Source organism: Nerophis lumbriciformis, linkage group LG30 (assembly GCF_033978685.3).
Source record: "Nerophis lumbriciformis linkage group LG30, RoL_Nlum_v2.1, whole genome shotgun sequence".
NCBI classification, from domain to species: Eukaryota; Metazoa; Chordata; class Actinopteri; order Syngnathiformes; family Syngnathidae; genus Nerophis; species Nerophis lumbriciformis.
In genome coordinates, this window is record NC_084577.2 from 16,578,734 (window position 1) to 16,599,910 (window position 21,177).

Below are 21,177 nucleotides of genomic sequence, written 5' to 3' on the forward strand. Positions count from 1 at the left end.
AGTACGCAATTGCACAAGCGCGCATCTTAGATGGAACGTTAGTGTATACCTATGCAAACTAATGAGGTACAGTTGAAAAGCTGGCTAAAATATACATTTCTGTCAAGGTGGGTCCTTTGTTTAGGTTTCTTTTAGATGTCTCGCAAAATCATCCATTTTCTACTGTTTATCCCTTTCGGGGTCGCTCAGCTGCATTCGGGCGGAAGGTGGAGTACACCCTGGACAAGTCGCCACCTCATCGCAAGGCCAACATAGATAGACAGACAACATTCACACTCACATTCACACACTAGGGCCAATTTAGTGTTGCCAATCAACCTATCCCCAGGTGCATGTTTTTGGAGGTGGGAGGGAATCCATGCAGTCACGGGGAGAACATGAAAACTCCCCACAGAAAGATCCCGAGCCCGGGATTGAACTCAGAACCTTCGTATTGTGAGGCACATTCAATAACCCCTGTTTCACCATGCTGCCCGAAGCTAAAGTAAAACTAAGACTGTGATTAATCCAAAAACTAATTGCATTAATCATGTATGTATATGTATGTATTAATCAAGCTATTTGGAGCCCACACACTACTTTATCTTGATTTGTGGATGATTACCTGAAAAGTTTGTTATATGGTCAGTGATCAAGTCAATGCATACGTCAGTACAAAGATGAATGACGAGACTCTCGCACATGTTTTAAAGGGTAACATTATCACCAGACCTATGTAAGCGTCAATATATACCTTGATGTTGCAGAAAAAAGACCATATATTTTTTTAACCGATTTCCGAACTCTAAATGGGTGAATTTTGGCGAATTAAACGCCTTTCTATTATTCGCTCTCGGAGCGATGACGTCTCAAACACATTACAAACACCGAGTCAAATCAGGTCTGTTATTTTCCGTTTTTTTCGACTGTTTTCCGTACCTTGGAGACATCATGCCTCGTCGGTGTGTTGTCGGAGGGTGTAACAACACGAACAGGGACGGATTCAAGTTGCACCAGTGGCCCAAAGATGCGAAAGTGGCAAGAAATTGGACATTTGTTCCGCACACTTTACCGACGAAAGCTATGCTACGACAGAGATGGCAAGAATGTGTGGATATCCTGCGACACTCAAAGCAGATGCATTTCCAACTGGACTGGACAGATCAGCTTTCAGGAAAAGAGAGCGGATGAGGGTATGTCTACAGAATGTATTAATTGATGAAAACTGGGCTGTCTGCACTCTCAAAGTGCATGTTGTTGCCAAATGTATTTCATATGCTGTAAACCTAGTTCATAGTTGTTAGTTTCCTTTAATGCCAAACAAACACATACCAATCGTTGGTTAGAAGGCGATCGCCGAATTTGTCCTCGCTTTCTCCCGTGTCGCTGGCTGTCGTGTCGTTTTCGTCGGTTTTGCTTGCATACGGTTCAAACCGATATGGCTCAATAGCTTCAGTTTCTTCTTCAATTTCGTTTTCGCTACCTGCCTCCACACTACAACCATCCGTTTCAATACATGCGTAATCTGTTGAATCGCTTAAGCCGCTGAAATCCGAGTCTGAATCCGAGCTAATGTTGCTATATCTTGCTGTTCTATCCGCCATGTTTGTTTGTATTGGCATCACAGTGTGACGTCACAGGAAAATGGACGGGTGTATATAACGATGGTTAAAATCAGGCACTTTGAAGCTTTTTTTTAGGGATATTGCGTGATGGATAAAATTTTGAAAAAAACTTCGAAAATTAAAATAAGCCACTGGGAACTGATTTTTAATGGTTTTAACCCTTCTGAAATTGTGATAATGTTCCCCTTTAAAACACGCAAATCTTTAGTAGAACCCAATAATCTCTTTTTATTTGTATTTTTTTGTGCGACCCAGAATAGCAAACCACATGTGTGAACGCAGATTGGACCTTGATTAAACTGTGTGTGCTCCTCTAATCTTACCCATCCAAGAAAAGGTCAATAGCAAAGTCTCATTCTGGGGATAATTGCCCACAAACACATCTTAGTTGTGTTTAAGTAGAGGATGTTCAGCACACCATCACACCCTGTTTTAATGAGGTAGCTTCTATTACCTAGAATGCAGTGTGGTCCTGCCCAGCCAGCGGTGCATTGGCAGGCTCCTGTGATGTGGTGGCAGCGGGCACCATTACTGCACACGCACATCTGGCCGCAGGCGAGCCCGTAAAAGCCGTCTTGGCACACTGTGGGCCGAGATTAAAACATCCCAATGGTTACAACTGGCAACTTCGCAACAGAAGACAGGAAGACTGTTTTCCCACATAGTCAAATAATCAATGTCAAATTGCAAAGCAAAGCATGCTCTTCATTGACAATGTCTGTGTTCTGAGCTCACATCCCACATGTGTGGTGGATCTGGGCCACATCAAAGTCTGCGGCGGCTCGGAGGCCGTTCCCTTTTCGGGGTGAGAGAGACGGTAATTAGAGCACCTGCTGAGTCTACAGGCCTCCACCAATACACAACTAAACAGAACCAGCTTTCTGTGCCCCCTCATGCCTACGTTACAGTCTGTGGCCCGGTGCAAGGAGAAGCTGCATGCTGCAAAGGAAGCATCTGTTCCTCATTGTCGAGCTGAAGGATTGTTAAAGAGTGAAGTTGAATGACACACAGTGTTTGGTAAACACATGTCTCCCATCCAGAACCAACCCAAAACCTAGGAAGTGCATGAACACTGCAAGGACGTGACGTAACACTGTAAGCATTACTAGAACAGAGCTAATGAATTTTCTTTGTCCTAGTGTATAGGATCACAACTTAAAAGTCACTTCCTAAACTCGGATGAGTGGCGAAATGTCTTCTAAGACAAACTGAATATTCCAGTTGCGATCAAATAAATGCCCTGAGAATACAATGACCTGGATGGAAGAGAACATCCATAGGCATGGTCCTACTGCTCTGTTTACCTCCTCCAATGACTCATTCTGCAAAAGTTCTTCTGCACATACTTGTTTTTAAATACTTCATACCCCCATACACGGTGGCAAACACCATTGTCTTCTTACAAGCACTCAAAAGCATCTTATACATGCCATTGCAGTGCTTCCTAATTGTTTATGTAACGTCCCTCTAGGAATAAAAAAAACATTTTCTGCTCTCCACACTCTCTACCGTGACTATAAGTAGCATTTGTTTATAAAATTGTTATACTTACTTCTGCATAACAATGTGTCCTTATTAACATTAAAGAAAACAAAAAAGAAAGAAATATAGATCAACTTACAACAAATAACTTCATCAACACTTTTTGTCAGTATGTAACAGAAAAGATTTAAAGTGCATCAATATGCCTGAAAAAACAAAAAAAAAACCTCCCTATTTAAACTACAAACATTTTGTGAACGACTTCAACTATTTGATACTGGATACTAAAATTAAATAAACGTATTAAGTATTAATAAACTCAAATTGATCAGCATCATTGCCTCAGGAGCTCAATGTGTAAAACATGTTAACCTCCATCCATCCATCCATCCATCCATTTTCTACCGCTTATTCCCTTCGGGGTCGCGGGGGCGCTGGAGCCTATCTCAGCTACAATCGGGCGGAAGGTGGGGTACACCCTGGACAAGTCGCCACCTCATCGCAGGGCCAACACAGATAGACAGACAACATTCACATTCACACACTAGGGCCAATTTAGTGTTGCCAATCAACCTATCACCAGGTGCATGTCTTTGGAGGTGGGAGGAAGCCGGAGTACCCGGAGGAAACCCACGTAGTCACGGGGAGAACATGCAAACTCCACACAGAAAGATCCCGAGGCCCTACAAAACAAAAATAAATCAAACAATTTGTGCTGATTTTTTTAAAATCAAAATAAAGAAGTCAGGATTAATGGCTACAAAGCGCAAATTTTGTAGTGCAAAGCTTTTCAAAGCAGGATTTTGAAGCATGATACTGATAAAGTATTACATCCAATATATTCAGTAGTGAAGCTGCTGTGGCCATGTGACATCGTCCACAGCACACTATTGGCTGATGGCGGACCAATTACCAATCACAGAGCACTTTGTTCCCACTGGCTCAGCCATATCAAGGCCTCCTCTATGCTTCAGCTTGTATTTTTCTTAGAACATTTGTATTCATTTTAATCCTTACAATGTCATCTAAAAGTTCTGCGTCTCCCAAGGCTTCTGGCATGGACTCTAAGCCCAAGAGAAAGAAAGGTGCTTACCATCGGAGAAAATGTACACCCCCTCATTGCTAAACTAAAATTCTCTCTACTAGCTCCCATTACACGATCAATGAATCTTCGGTGTGCTCCATAAAGCAGGGGTGACAGAATATAAGGATGACAAAATTCACCTTACAGGGGTGGTTTGCAACATAACTTCCACAATAAATAAGGGAACACTGTTAATAATATTTCATTTTTAAAATACTGTTCGGATAATGATTTTTGCAAATTTTGCCTCTTCAAGTGCGATTATGATATCTGTTGAACACCATAAAACCTAATGATATTTTGGATAGCTTGTGTCCCAATTATATCAGCAGCCAAAAGTTATTTAATATATCACTATAGCAGTAGACCATTTAACCAAAGGAAGCCACAAATTGGGCCGCTTTAGAAATGTAGAGTTTTGGCGGTTTCATGAACAGAGGGTGTTCCCTCCCCAATTTAAAAAAAATAATTTCCTCCTCCTTCTGATGCTGTGAACTCCATTTCTTTTCAACTGGAGGCCTCACTGTGAGGGAAGTATGCCTCCTTTCTGGCAAAGCCAATGACTTTGCTCCCACGCTGACAGCATGACGTCTTGGCCCGCGTCTGCAGTGGTTCAACTGTGACGTTGTTAAAGCTGGCCTGCTGAGTATGTCGTCATCCTAAATGAGCTCTGTGGTAACAATGTTGCAAAAGTACTGCTTATTATATTGTAGTTATTGGCACCATGGCAACAAGCTGTTTTTTTTGTTCTGTAAGAACAACTAAATATTTTGTGAAGTATTTTTCTCACGAAACCATCAAAATACTTTTTCCCCCCCAAAAAAGCAACTAGCTATAAATTTAGTGAGAAGATCTTTTGGTGACTAAAATGGAAAGGCTTTTAAAAACGTGAGATGTCTCCTGGGATTGTCTGGATTAGAGCGGTGAAGGTATAAATATAAGATCACACAATATAATGAGTACATACCATTAAAGGGGAACATTATCACCAGACCTATGTAAGCGTCAATATATACCTTGATGTTGCAGAAAAAAGACCATATATTTTTTTAACCGATTTCCGAACTCTAAATTGGTGAATTTTGGCAAATTAAACGCCTTTCTATTATTCGCTCTCGGAGCGATGACGTCACAACGTGACGTCACATCGGGAAGCAATCCGCCATTTTCTCACTTTCGTCGGTGTGTTGTCGGAGGGTGTAACAACAGGGACGGATTCAAGTTGCACCAGTGGCCCAAAGATGCGAAAGTGGCAAGAAATTGGACGAAATTTGTTCAAAATACGCGGGTGTGGGGAAAGCCGACGAAATGGTCAGTCGTTTGTTCCGCACACTTTACCGACGAAAGCTATGCTACGACAGAGATGGCAACCGTCCCTTATGCCACCGAAGATGATCAAGAGAAGAATATCGACCTTAGCTTCCCTGGCCTGCTGACATCAACTCCAAAACTGGACAGATCAGCTTTCAGGAAAAGAGAGCGGATGAGGGTATGTCTACAGAATATATTAATTGATTAAAACTTTATTCATTACTCGCGGTTTTACGTAAATTATTATACATAAACTGTGTTTACCAATAATTTAGCTTAAAAACATTTATTTTTTTCAATCATTCGAGTACATTCGGGTAGTCTTGTGTAATGCAGTATTTTGTGTCTATTTAGGTATGGTTAACCTGAGTGCTGAAATCGTGGAAAAATATATGTTCTTAGCGCGCCTGAAATGGGCTGTCTGCACTCTCAAAGTGCATGTTGTTGCCAAATGTATTTCATATGCTGTAAACCTAGTTCATAGTTGTTAGTTTCCTTTAATGCCAAACAAACACATACCAATCGTTGGTTAGAAGGCGATCGCCGAATTCGTCCTCGCTTTCTCCCGTGTCGCTGGCTGTCGTGTCGTTTTCGTCGGTTTCGCTTGCATACGGTTCAAACCGATATGGCTCAATAGCTTCAGTTTCTTCTTCAATTTCGTTTTCGCTACCTGCCTCCACACTACAACCATCCGTTTCAATACATGCGTAATCTGTTGAATCGCTTAAGCCGCTGAAATCCGAGTCTGAATCCGAGCTAATGTCGCTATACCTTGCTGTTCTATCCGCCATGTTTGTTTGTATTGGCATCACTGTGTGATGTCACAGGAAAATGGACGGGTGTATATAACGATGGTTAAAATCAGGCACTTTGAAGCTTTTTTTAGGGATATGCGTGATGGGTAAAAAAAATTTAAAAACTTGGAAAAATAAAATAAACCACTGGGAACTGATTTTTAATGGTTTTAACCCTTCTGAAATTGTGATAATGTTCCCCTTTAAGAATTAATAAAGCACTAGTAAATACATCATTTATAAAGCATATTTTCATCATTAATACTCATTAGTATGCTGTTTATAAACACAGTTATAAATGTTATACTCATTATTAAAAAGCTCATTAGTTAAGGATTAGAACAAAGGCTGCTGAATTCATAATTGATATTTATTAGGGCTGTCATAATTAACGAGTTAAATCATGTAATTATTCACAAAAAATTGCTTTAACACTGAGATTAATCGGCCCTGCGATGAGATGGCAACTTGTTCAGGGTGTAGCCTGCCTTCTGCCGGAATGCAGCTGGGATAGGCTCCAGCCAACCCCGCGACCCTTAGAGTGAAAAGCGGTAGAAAATGGATGGATGGATGGATGAACTTAGATTAATCATGCCATTTATTTTGATAAGTTATTTTACCTTAACCCCTACAGTACTGTACGGTCAGTGATCAGATCGATGCAATTAGTGGGCAGACTTTGACTGGTCAATCCAAAATACAGCCTGAAAGAATTTTAGATAAAACTGTTTCCAATTTTTGTGCAAATAAATGACAAGCATTCAGGTAAAACGTTTAAAAACTTTCCTTGATGACATTCTGACAATAAAATTGCTTTTGTGTACAAATATCGGGGTCTTTTCTTAAGCAAATTTCAATTATGCAAGCAAGTAATCATCTGTGGTTAATCCTAATGAATCCAAAACGTGATTCAACTGGAAAAAAAATTTTTTTACAGCCCTAATAATATTTATGAATATTTTCTAAAAAAATAAATAAAAAAAGTGTCATATTTAGATAAATGTCTAAAGTGTACCCCGCCTACCGCCCGAATGCAGCTGACATAGGCTCCAGCGACCCCAAAAGGAATAAGCGGTAAAAAATGGATGGTTGGGCATTTAAAGAGTTAAAATAAAAAACAATACCTGTTCGCCATTTTTTTTTACGGTTGGACTGTATTTCATTAACTTCCCATTTTCATCCTGGCGCTACTTAACTGCTATTTCATTATGGATTCCCAAGAGGATTAATTAATTTCACTGGGCGATGCTGTCTTGCAAACAAGTTTTTTAAAGTACAAGCTGCGTCACACAACAAATTAAACTTCTAAACTGAAGTACTACTGTTCATGTAAATGTGTGTAATCCAGCTATGCCACAAATAGATTGCAGTTCTGTGGGAAACACTGTTGTGGGGTTACGGTACAAAGCTTTGTCTTGCGCAATGTAGCAAAAAAAATCAGACCAATAGAAGCAACAGAAGAAAGTAAATTAGTAGATCATATCTAGTAGTTCATATCTAGATCGAGATATGACTAGAATTGACCAATCTAAGTCTATGAGCATGAACTGTTGAAGGATAATCGGATGAGAGGCGAAACGTTCTCTGAGACAGACCAAACAGTCCAGTTGTGATCGGTTGAATGCCCTGGGATGACAATGACCTGGATGAATGGGAACATTCATAGACACGCTGTTCATATTGTTTACTCACTTTTTGTCGTTCTCAATGGTTTTTCCTCTCTTCTACGGCATTTATTACAATTAGGAATGGGTATAATTTACATTTTAACCAATAATAGTATCAAATCAATACTTTTAAAATGGTGCCAGAACTGGTTGTTAAAAAATAGAAAACATGCACATTTTTGTAAAAAACAAAACAAATCAATGCCTTTTTATTTTTTGCTTTACAAATATACTGTTTTAGCACAATATGCGACCACCATGTACAGCAATACATATGTTGTTTTAGTAAGGGATGACCATATTAATGAAATAATGCAACATTGTAGAATACAGACCTCTGCCAAGGCCAAACTGTAAAATGTTTTTTAAGAGTCATGATTGTTTAGTTAGGTGTTTCCCAACTTTTTTTTCACCAAGTACTATCTCAAAAAAGTGGCTCTCCAAGTATGACCATAATGACCAACATTAAGATAAAGTAGCCTAGTATGGCTAAGTATTCGTTACAAATAAGGCAGAGGTTTTATTTAATAAGTATATGTAATATTTTTTTCCACTGTGACAGTACACACAGTTTAAACAGTAACACTGTGTTTGAATACATAAAAAATAAAACACTGTACTTTAATCAAGGGATTCTTTCGAGTACCCCTAGATCAGGGGTCGGCAACCTTTACCAGTCAAAGAGCCATTTTGACCAGTTTCACAAATTATAGAAAACAATGGGAGCCGCAAAATTTTTTTGAAATTTTAAATGAAATAACACTGCATAAAGATTTGGGTTTTTTTGCTTTGTACGGGGCTACCGCTTGCTCACGTTAGTGACAGCAAGGCATACTTGTTCAATAACCACACAGGTCACACTGACGGTGGCGGTATAAAAAAAAACAACTTTAATACTCTTACTAATAATGCGCCACACTGTGAACCCACACCAAACAAGAATGACAAACAAATTTCGGGAGAACATCTGCACCGTAACACAACATAAACACAACAGGACAAATACCCAGAATCCCATGCAGCCCTAACTCTTCCGGGATACATTATACACCCACCGCTACCAAACCCCGCCCACCTCAACCGACGCACAGAGAGGGGGGGAGGGGGGGGGGGGGTTGATGTGTGAGGGAGCAGGGTTGGGGTGGGGGCGGGGTTTGGTGGTAGCAGGGGTGTATAATGTAGCCCGGAAGAGTCAGGGCTGCATGGGATTCTAGGTGTTTGTTCTGTTGTGTTTATGTTGTGTTAAGGTGCAGATGTTCTCCCGAAATGTGTTTGTCATTCTTGTTTGGTTTTGGTTCGAAGTGTGGCGCATTATTAGTAAGAGTGTTAAAGTTGTTTTATATGACCACCCTCAGTGTAACCTGTGTGGCTGTTGACCAAGTATGCCTTGCTGTCACGTACATGTGCATGCAGAAGATGTATATTGTATAACAAATGTTGGGCTGGCACGCTGTTAATACAAGTTGTAGAGGGCGCCAAATGTTGTACCATCATGGCACGCCCTTATTATAGCCGTAAAGGTGAAAATCGGTGAATATTAATCCCGGGAGTTTTCTGCGAGAGGCACTGAAATCCGGAAGTCTCACGGGAAAATTGGGGGGTTCAGCAAGTAAGCTGCTGAGCCGCATCAGAGTGATCAAAGAGCCGCATGCGGCTCCGGAGCCGCGGGTTGCCGACCCCTGCCCTAGATGGAGCCCGTGTACTACTACTGGTACACGGTGGGAATTACTGGTTTAGTTCATTCTTAAGCTATAGCAGGGAAGGGATTCCTATTCCTGTGTTGATCTCACGTGAGAGGAATTAATCATTTTGCAATGCAGTCTGCTGAAAATTACAGAAAGCGCCACTCTACTTAGCAACTGACGCTGTGGTCAAATTTGGAATTGCCACAAAACACATTGTAAGATATTCAACACTCGACTGCCGTCTGGCGGCTAAAGGAAATAGTGCATCCCCCAATTTGTCCCGTTTCACGTGTCAGGTAAACTGCGACAAATGGGACTACTGTATATCAATCCCCTTCATACTGTACTTCCTGGTTCATCTTTATCTTGATCCTCACCAAATCTCAGTAGGGTGTTTACGTACCCACCCCTCTGCAAAGTTAAATGGCGTTGTAGTTGGTTTTCTGCCCTACTATTTAATATTTAACTATACATTGTCACTGCTCTGCAAACGGTCATTGAAAAAAGGCAGTGTGTGTGAGGGGGTTCTGCACATATTTGCACAGCACAGTGATACTTCAAGTATAATATGTCGTTTGATGCTAAAGATCCCCTTTAATATCCACATAATCACCTCAACATGCTGAAACACACAGGAGACACTCTCTGCTGGAGTGACTCACATCTGTAAGGGCTGCTGATGTATGTCGTGTATGCACGCGGTCAACTTTATGGTTTATTTATACCAGCAGGGGGCAACTGGTTTTCATATCAACCACAGAAGTCTTTGCAAAGTCTGCTGCTGTTTGCAAGTTTAGAGTCGTCCCACTTCCTCCCTTCCTAGTTTATAGGTAGGCACAGGGGATCAGGTCCTCAACTACCACACACACGGTCATTCCTGAAAGACTCCATCTCTGGGCTAAATGAGCTCTTTAAGACAAGGGGATTATTTCCAGATCCCTGCTTGTGTAAGAAAAGAGTGCTGTCAGTCCATAAAGTAGGTCCACACGCAGGACCACACAGAGCAGGCCACAGTAATAGAATAGATAGAATAGAACTTCCTGTTGCTACTCTTACTGGGGCCGGCCCATGGCACACATAATCATTATCTGGGCTTTTGTAAAGAGTTTTTTTACTTCACATAAATCCGTCAGTCACAAAAGACGATGTCATAAAAGTTAAGATTAAACAGATTTTGCTGTCCGTGCATAGAACACTTTACTGTTCGCTTAACACAAGCCGTCATAACGTCACCAGAGCTCACATTTAAGCATTCACACACAGCGCCAACATTTGGGAACCAGAACTAGGTGATTAAAGAAAGGTAAAAATATGATGAATCTATTTGTGGTAGCATCGGACAAATTTTTGTTTAAATTACACGTTTGCGTCTCATAGCACATACAGGTGAAGCTCAACAAATTAAAATATCGTGCACAGGTTTGTTTATTCCAGCAATTAGATGTACAAGGTGAAATTAATATATGACTTTAATATATGACTTAGGCTCATAACATGCAACTCAAGATATTTCAAGGCTTATTATTTATTGACCAATATTTTGATAATTATGGTTTACAGTAGGGATGTCCGATAATGGCTTTTTGCCGATATCCGATATTCCGATATTGTCCAACTCTTTAATTACTGATACCGATATCAACCGATACTGATACATACAGTCGTGGAATTAACACATTATTATGCCTAATTTGGACAACGGTGAAGATAAGGTCCTTTTTTAAAATATTAATAAAATAAAAAAAGATAAATAAATTAAAAACATTTTCTTGAATAAAAAAAAAAAGGAAAACAATACAAAAACAGTTACATAGAAACTAGTAATTAATGAAAATTAGTAAAATTAACTGTTAAAGGTTAGTACTATTAATGGACCAGCAGCACGCACAACCATGTGTGCTTACGGACTGTATCCCTTGCAGACTGTATTGATCTATATTGATATATAATGTAGGAACCAGAATATTAATAACAGAAAGAAACAACCCTTTTGTGTGAATGAGTGTAAATGGGGGAGGGAGGTTTTTTGGGTTGGTGCACTAATTGTAAGTGTATCTTGTGTTTTTTATGTTGATTTAATAAAAAAAAAATTAAAATTAAAAAAAACAACAACGATACCGATAATAAAAAAAACGATACCGATAATTTCCGATATTACATTTTAAAGCATTTATCGGCCGATAATATCGGCAGGCCGATATTATAGGACATCTCTAGTTTACAGCCTATAAAAAGTTTAGATTGAAAATGTTGGTTTTTCAAAATCTGTAAACCATGATCATCAAAATTAGAACAAATAAAAGCTTGACGTATTTCACTTGGGATGTATTGAGTTTATATCATATATTAGTTTTATATTTAAAGTTGAAATGCTAAAAAAATTGTACTTTTAGATGATTTAAAAAAAAAAGTTTCACCTGTACCTGTGGTGCGTTTAAGGAACCTCGATTAAAGTTCGAAACAGATGCCTCACTAGTTTTTAAAGACAGGGAATTTTAACCCCCAGTAGATGTACTACTAATAATTATGATAATAATGATGTGTTATTATCCACTATTGATAATCCTACATGAATCAGCATATCTCAACCTTACATTATCAAATAGTTTTTTAGTGCGTGTAAACATGCTGAGTGTTTGTTTGTATGTGAGGCAAAGACATTAGGTTTATGTGGATTTGGGCCATTTTTACATTCTTGCTAAAATGTAAAATCAGGTATTCCCTTTCACAGCAGCAAACCCAGCATGGAACACTTCACTGTTCACTCAACACAGACGTCATAACGTCATCAAATATTACAATTATGCATTCAACTTTTTGATTAGAGAAAGATTCAAATTTGATAAATCTATTTGTGGCAGCCTCGGACAAAGTTATGTTCAAATTACACTTTTGCCTCTCACAGCACATAACTGGTGTGTTCAAGGAACCTTGCTTAAAGTTTTGAAACGGAGGCGTCACTAGTTTTTAAAGAGAGTGGAAACGAGGTGGAGGAAACAACCAAATTTTAGATGCATCGCAATTCGTACATGGGCGATTGTAAAGTCGATTAGTAAACATCGATAATTGATTTATTTACTGTAAATAATGTAATGCAGACCGGTCTAAAATTTGGCGGGCCATCTCACCAAGAGATCTGATCAGCTCCTTTATTTTAGGGCCCTTATGTTCCAGTTTTGCACACATTTCCATTCATTTAATAAATGTACCGGTGTGGACGTGAATAGCCCTATTTCCTTTTTGATTCTGGTAAACTAAACACTTCTGGTCCGTCTCACAGCACATCAGGCTTTTTTCTGATGTCCCCTGAAGTGTGAGAGGCCCATCAGGCAGGGAAACTGAACACCTCAAGAGGGCCTCCAGACAGCAGAATGTGGACAGACTGATAGCTCTATTCCTGCAGTGAGGTCCGGTCAGAGTGACGTCTGTGCCTAAACCATTAGATTGTTATGACTAGGGGACAAGACGCTCTGCTCTAGTGGGGCACGGCCGTGATTTATTGCAAAACATGTCCTGCAGAGGCGGTATGGTACTTTGGTCCCGGTGGTACGATTACAGTAAATCTTACAAGTTGTTCTAACGTGAGGTCGCCTCAAAAAATCTTCATTCTAATAATGTAAAATAAAGCTGGTGTCTCTATCAGTTCAGTTTGCTCTTCAAATGAATCCATAAAAGTTAAATGATAAAGTAATTTAATTTATAATGTCTTGCAATAGTTTTTCTTCTGACATAATATTACATGCAAGTGATGCTTTTTTTTTTTTATACCATCTGTGTCATGAAACAGAGGTGGACATGCGAGAAAACTTAATCTGCAGTGCCCTCTAGTGGAATTAAATATAATTACATTGTTTTATTGTCCATTTTTAAACTGCATACCGCCTTTCCTTATCAGGGTCAGGATAAAACTGTATATTTCATTACAAATGTATTCCTTAGCATTGTTGCTTTGAAAATGTGCCATGGCCGACTGGCATACAGCACTGTGCAAAAGCCACTACTAGTTTTAATATGACATAGTCGTCCTTCGCCACTATGCATATTCTACATATATTTTGGTCTAAACTAAGTGTTGAATTATGTCTTATGTATACCCCACCCAGCATGTTTGTTATCCTCCATGAACCAAACAAACAATTTAGCACAGTACTGTATGTCTGTGATATCACCTTAATATGGAGAAAACAGAAGCTACTTTATGGGCCTTCAGTATTTGCAATCTAGTTATGTTGAGTTCAAAGAAGGTAACCTTGGTAACTGTGCACTTATATGGTCCGGAAAGGCTCAATTATGCATTGTTTGGCACAACTTTGTCCAGAAGTGTCATTTACATATCTAGTCTGAGCGCAAAGTAGATTTGCTGTAAAGTAGATTTTTCCTTATATCAGGAAAATAGTATGGTATTTAGAAGTTGATATAAAAATACTGAATCGTCTCAGTGTATCACATTGTTTGTGTTGAACTGCAACAGGTGGATCTATACCTTCTGTCAGAGCATTTCATCATGTTGCTTGTCACTCTGTGTAGGCATAGATGCACAAAGATGCAGTATTTGTAGTTACTGCTGTAACCAACCATTACTTTTCCAATTGTAATCACTGGTGTACATACTTCTTTTAAACAAATTGACTTTACCTGTGATGTCACCGGTATCTCCATATATGGTATAAATATGCCCTGCTCAAGATCTCTCATTTTAAAGTAAAGACTCGAACCACTCGACAGCTTGTGAGGGAGCTCCTTTTTGACGATAACAGTGCTCTGGTTGCTCACACTGTGGAAGGCATTCAGAAACTTTTTGCCAGGGCGGCTACTCAATTTAGTCTAAAGCATACTTGCCAACCTTGAGACCTCCGAATTCCATAGATTGGGGGGGTGGGGGGGTATATTGTAATCCGGAAGAGTTAGGGCTGCATGGGATTCTGGGTGTTTGTTCTGTTGTGTTACGGTGCGGATGTTCTCCCGAAATGTGTTTGTCATTCTTGTTTGGTGTGGGTTCACAGTGTGGCGCATATTTGTAACAGTGTTAAAGTTGTTTATACGGCTATACCCTCAGTGTGACCTGTATGGCTGTTGATCAAGTACGTCTTGCAGTCACTTACGTGTTTCTGCAGAAGCCGCATACAACATGTGACTGGGCCAGCACGCTCTTTGTATGGTGAAAAAGCGGACGCGACGACAGGTTGTAGAGGACGCTAAAGACAGTGCCATCACGGCACGCCCTTAAAATTGTTGTTCAGGAGAAATTTGGGAGAATGGTTGCCCCGGGAGATTTTCGGTAGGGGCACTGAAAATTGGGAGTCTCCCGGAAAAATCGGGAGGGTTGGCAAGTATGGTCTAATGATCAACATCAAGAAGACCAAGTGTCTATACCAACCAAGGAAACTGGTCAATCCCCCTCCAAACCCACAGACCATCACCATAAATCAAGAGCCTTTGGTCCATTGCACAGACTTCAAATACCTGGTAAGCATCGTCTCAGACACTGGTCATATGGAGAATGGAATTCAGTCAAGGATAGAAAATGCCAGTGATGCTTTCAGCAGGCTGCATGATCGATTATGGAAAAACAATGTCAAAATTTGTGTAAACTGCAAGGCGTACCGTGCGATTGTGCTGTCAACGCTACTGTACGGTGCCGAAACCTGTACTGTCTATCGCAGACAAGTCAAGAAACTCCATGCATACACGATGAGACATCTGAGATCCATCATGAACATCAAATGGATGTACAAAGTCACCAACAATGAGATTCTGAGCCGTACTGGGCTTCCATCGATGTCTGACATCCTCAGTGAGAAAAACCTCCGCTGGCTGGGTCACGTCCATCGAATGAACCACGACCGACTACCACACCAACTGCTATACTCCCAGTTATCTGAAGGGAGCAGGAATCAAGGGAGACCACGCCTCCGTTTCAAATATGTGGCTGCGAGGAACATGAAGGCCCTTGACATTAATCCCCATCGATGGCAGACAATGGCAAGAGACAGAACAGCCTCAAGGTCATTTACATTACATGCACCAAAGCACATTCATGAAATCGAACAGTTCTCGTCGAATCCAACTGACTGAAAGAGACAGAGATATAAATATACCCTAAGTGCTCTGCGTGTGTCCGCCATTGGAGTCCGCGCTGTAATCAATAAGCTCCTTCTTTTTCACTATCCTCTTGTTGTGGGACAGACTGGCTCGTACATGCACATGCATCCTCTGCTGTTGCCATTTCTATGAGAAAATAACGTATAGTTCGAAAATAATCTGTCAGTAGACTGGAGGCGCTAAAAACAACAACAAAGATGGTGGGGTAAAGACGCAGTCGAAGTGAAGCCGTGTAAATAGGATCGCCCATGAAACGGCGTTGGAGATGGTCTGTAAAACCTAATCTATGCAAGATTTTGACCAAAGAACCACCATTACATGTAATGTAGACCAGGTGAGGCAGGGCCTCACCTGCCATCATGGAAAGAAAAAAAATGTAAAAAGAAAAACAATTGTTATATTATTCAGTGATTATACTATAAAGTTATTTTCCATTTAACTTCACCAGTTTTAGATTATTTTTATTCAAAATCGCTGAATTTTCACATTTGCCGTTCACATACTGAGAAGAGACGGTGCGGTGATCAGCAGCCTGTTGAGGCACGTCACTCAGTTGTGCCTCACCATGGATTGTGGACTCGGCTAACTGCTGGCCTGCTGTGCAGTGAGACCGTATTGCTATATGAATTATATTATACATTTCCATAGTTTAGTTAGCTGAGGTATATAATGTACAGTGTATTTTGTCAACAACTGTATGTGTGTAACGTATTTCTTGTGCTGAGCAATAATAAAACCGCTGCGAAGACGCACTGTGTGAGGCTCGCAGTAATCCCGCCTCCTGGTGCCGGTTAATGCACCCCCGCCGCAGAATGCACCCCCCGACGGGAGCGCCACACCAACCAAAGCCCACACCCTAACCCTCCACGTGCAAGACCGAATCCACCCAAAAAAAGTCACTTAACAAGAAGCCAAAAAGTGCAAAAACAACAATGCTCGCGCCAGAGGAGCCGTGAACGACTGCAGGTACACAACATTAGGTACACCTGCAGACTACAGCACAGATTTCATATTTCATTCATTCACAACTCCTCCAACACGAACACCACTGTTCCCGCACTTATAAGTAAAGGTAAGACCATAATAATATTTTTTTAATTAAATGTGCTTTTTTTGTGTTTGTATGTGTAAAGTTAAAGTTAAGTTAAAGTAGCAATGATTGTCACACACACACTAGGTGTGGTGAAATTTGTCCTCTGCATTTGACCCATCCCCTTGATCACCCCCTGGGAGGTGAGGAGAGCAGTGGGCAGCAGCGGCGCTGCGCCCGGGAATAATTTTTGGTGTTTTAACCCCCAATTCCAACCCTTGATGCTGAGTGCCAAGCAGGGAAGAATGCTGGCATGAGCTTTTAAACATAACCCGTTAACTGCTGCCAATCAAATGGTGAATAAGATACTCTTTAGGGTTCATATGTTTGTAAATCTGACTGTGATGAAGTCAGTGCCTCACCAGCCATCAACCTCACCGCACGTCACTGATGTAGACCACAATGGAGTGTTTTAAATGTAGAAACAAAAAGACATAAAGGCTGCAGTGGTGAAACAAATCCACACGAGGGCAGCATTCATTGAAGCTTTTGCTCAAACTATAGAAAATCTCTTTATGAACTTACTTTCTTCACATTTGTCTCCAGTATAGCCAGCCTCACACACGCATTGACCGGTCACAGGGTCACAGCCCAAAGAATTGTCTTGGCACCGGCAGGTACTGTTGCATCCTGGACCCCAGGAACCAGATCCACACACTGCACAGAAGAAATTTGTGTTCATAAGCAGGGGCGCCGAAAAGGGGGGGTAAAGGAGACGGATTCTAGGGGCCCATGATGGAGGGGGGCCCAGAGAGGCCCCTAATGATGAAATTATAATACAGATAAATAATGACACTGTGTTGGGGGCCCTATAAAGATTCTTTTCATGGGGCCCAAAATCCCTAGCGGCGCCCCTGTTCATAGGTATCAAACTATCATTAATATTTGAATCAGAGCGATGAACTTTCTATAAACCAGCAGAGTAAATAGCAAAGATGTATGGTATTGATCTAACAAATCACACCTGTCGTCGTAAATTATGAATCAAAGTGCAAACCTTTTCTATCGTACACAAAAAGAAATACAGGTTACCTTAAACAAAACATTTACAGGGTATATAACCTGCTGGATGACATTTTAGACCCAATTATTTTTACGCCCACAGCTTGACGTACTGAATAGGCGCATATTTACACAAGTGTTAAGTATGCAAACATTTACCACACTTGCGGACACATGCTTCATTCAGTACATTATGCATGCTCATGCAAGTACAGTTCATTACAATCATTCTCTTTACGACCACATGAGGGCGCCATCACATGACGCAAATCTGCTCCAGCAATGCTCCTGTTATTTGAAACTTTTCATGAAAGACATGAACTGGGCCATCTGTACCAAATGTTGCGTAGCCGATATTTTGGTTTGTCTCACCCAGTTGACATCTCTCTCCATGAAGCCCTGCAGGACATCTAAGGCTGCATTCGCCAGTCCCGGGGTCACATGACCCTCCACCTGGGCAGTCACATGGCCGCTCGCAGCCAGCGCCAAAGAAGCCGGGCTCACATTCTGCATTAGAACACACATTGAATTACTGGGGAGCAATAACAGTACTGTACTGTAACTGCACTGGAAGGGAATAATTGTGTTTCGCTCTCATCTGATGCAGCTTTTAAAGCCATCACGAGAAATAAAGTGGTTACGTTAGACCGGGTTTAGCAACCTGCGGCTCTCGAGCCGCATGCGGCTTTTTAGTGCCGCTCTAGTGGCTCCCTGGAGCATTTTTAAAAAAGGATTGAAAATGGAAATAGATGGGGGAGGAAATATTTTTTTTGTTTTAGTATGGTTTTTTGGAGTTTGCCCAACCAGTGCTTTGTGGACTTGGAGAAGGCATTTGACCGTGTCCCTCGGGAAGTCCTGTGGGGAGTGCTCAGAGAGTATGGGGTATCGGACTGTCTGACTTTGGTGGTCCGCTCCCTGTATGATCAGTGTCAGAGCTTGGTCCGCATTGCCGGCAGTAAGTCGGACACGTTTCCAGTGAGGGTTGGACTCCGCCAAGGCTGCCCTTTGTCACCGATTCTGTTCATAACTTTTATGGACAGAATTTCTAGGCGCAGTCAAGGCGTTGAGGGGATCAGGTGTGGTGGCTGCAGGATTAGGTCTCTGCTTTTTGCAGATGATGTGGTCCTGATGGCTTCATCTGGCCAGGATCTTCAGCTCTCGCTGGATCGGTTCGCAGCCGAGTGTGAAGCGACTGGGATGAGAATCAGCACCTCCAAGTCCGAGTCCATGGTTCTCGCCCGGAAAAGGGTGGAGTGCCATCTCCGGGTTGGGGAGGAGACCCTGCCCCAAGTGGAGGAGTTCAAGTACCTCGGAGTCTTGTTCACGAGTGAGGGAAGAGTTGATCGTGAGATCGACAGGCGGATCGGTGCGGCGTCTTCAGTAATGCGGACGCTGTATCGATCCGTTGTGGTGAAGAAGGAGCTGAGCCGGAAGGCAAAGCTCTCAATTTACCGGTCGATCTACGTTCCCATCCTCTCCTATGGTCATGAGCTTTGGGTTATGACCGAAAGGACAAGATCATGGGTACAAGTGGCCGAAATGAGTTTCCTCCGCCGGGTGGCAGGGCTCTCCCTTAGAGATAGGGTGAGAAGCTCTGTCATCCGCGGGGAGCTCAAAGTAAAGCCGCTGCTCCTCCACATCGAGAGGAGCCAGATGAGGTGGTTCGGGCATCTGGTCAGGATGCCACCCGATCGCCTCCCTCGAGAGGTGTTTAGGGCACGTCCGACCGGTAGGAGGCCACGGGGAAGACCCAGGACACGTTGGGAAGACTATGTCTCCCGGCTGGCCTGGGAACGCCTCGGGATCCCCCGGGAAGAGCTGGACGAAGTGGCTGGGGAAAGGGAAGTCGGGGCTTCCCTGCTTAGGCTGCTGCCCCCGCGACCCGACCTCGGATAAGCGGAAGAAGATGGACGGATGGATGGATATGGTTTTTGTTTGAGGACAAACATGACACAAACCTTCCAAATTGTTAGAAAGCCCACTGTTTAATATGAGTATTTGGAGAACATTGTTCTATCCTACTAATTTCGGCGGTTCTTGAACTCACAATAGTGTGACGCAACAGTTTGTTTAAATGTAAAATCGTCCACTCCTTCTTCGTCTCATTTTGTCCACCAAAAGTTTCATGCTGTGCGTGAATGGACAAAGGTGAGCTTTGTTGATGTTATTGACTTGTTTGAGAGCTAATCAGACATATTTGGTTAGGCATGACTGCAAGCTAATCAATGCTAACATGCTATTTAGGCTAGCTGTATGTACATATTGCATCATTATGCCTCATTTGTAGGTATATTTGAGCTCATTAAATTGTATCCTCTTTGTATATAATTTAGTTTTGCATGTCTCATGACACATTTCAGATAGTTGTTTGTGCGCCATGGTGTTCCAGACCACAGCAAACATTACTTAGCTTGCCAAAAATGGTAATAAATCTATTAAAAGAAGACAGCCTGCCGTTTACTTAAACTTAGACACACACATCTATACCTTTGGCCATTAAAAGCCAGTCATTTTCAGGAGTTATCTCACCTTCTGAGTAGCTTCTGACTTACTAATGGTTTCTAATGTTGTAAAAATGTGTAGAATAAATAATACATTTCAATATTTCTGTCAACGAAGATTTACTTCAGCCTGCGACACATACCGTATTTTTCGGACTATAAGTCGCAGTTATTTTCATAGTTTGACCGGGGGTGCGACTTATACTCAGGAGCGACTTATGTGTGAAATGATTAACACATTATCGTAAAATATCAAATAATATTATTTAGCTCATTCACGTAAGAGACTAGACGTATAAGATTTCATGGGATTTAGCGATTAGGAGTGACAGATTGTTTGGTAAACGTATAGCATGTTCTATATGTTATAGTTATTTGAATGACTCTTACCATAATATGTTACGTTAACATACCAGGCACGTTCTCAGTTGGTTATTTATGCGTCATATAACGTACACTTATTCAGCCTGTTGTTCACTATTCTTTATTTATTTTAAATTGCCTTTCAAATGTCTATTCTTGGTGTTGGGTTTTATCAAATAAATTTCGCCCAAAAATGCGACTTATACTCCAGTGCGACTTATATATGTTTTTTCCCTTCTTTATTATGCATTTTCGGCCGGAGCGACTTATAGTCCAAAAAATACAGTAGTCATTTTGATAGTAGGCTAATATAGCTAATATAAACACTTGCATCGTGTGTTGCCTTCAATATAACACCTATATAAGATGTTTCATTTTTTGCGGCTCCAGACAGATTCGTTTTTTGTATTTTTGGTCCAATATGGCTCTTGCAACATTTTGGGTTGCCGACCCCTGCGTTAGACACTCGAGTGGTGACAGTGAGTTCAGGTG

The 21,177-nt window shown here is 41.3% G+C and overlaps 2 protein-coding genes across 4 annotated transcripts in view; one reads left to right on the forward strand and one right to left on the reverse strand.

The window, feature by feature from the left end:
- Positions 1 to 21,177, forward strand: part of LOC133572716 (EH domain-containing protein 2-like) — an 84,942-nt gene that overhangs the window by 45,636 nt on the left and 18,129 nt on the right. The window lies entirely within an intron of this gene.
- egfem1 (EGF-like and EMI domain containing 1) overlaps positions 1 to 21,177 on the reverse strand; it is a 147,324-nt gene that overhangs the window by 26,264 nt on the left and 99,883 nt on the right. The window contains 2 exon segments of the mRNA XM_072911978.1: positions 17,345 to 17,476; positions 18,194 to 18,328. Of these exon segments, the coding sequence (XP_072768079.1) occupies positions 17,345 to 17,476; positions 18,194 to 18,328 (267 nt within the window).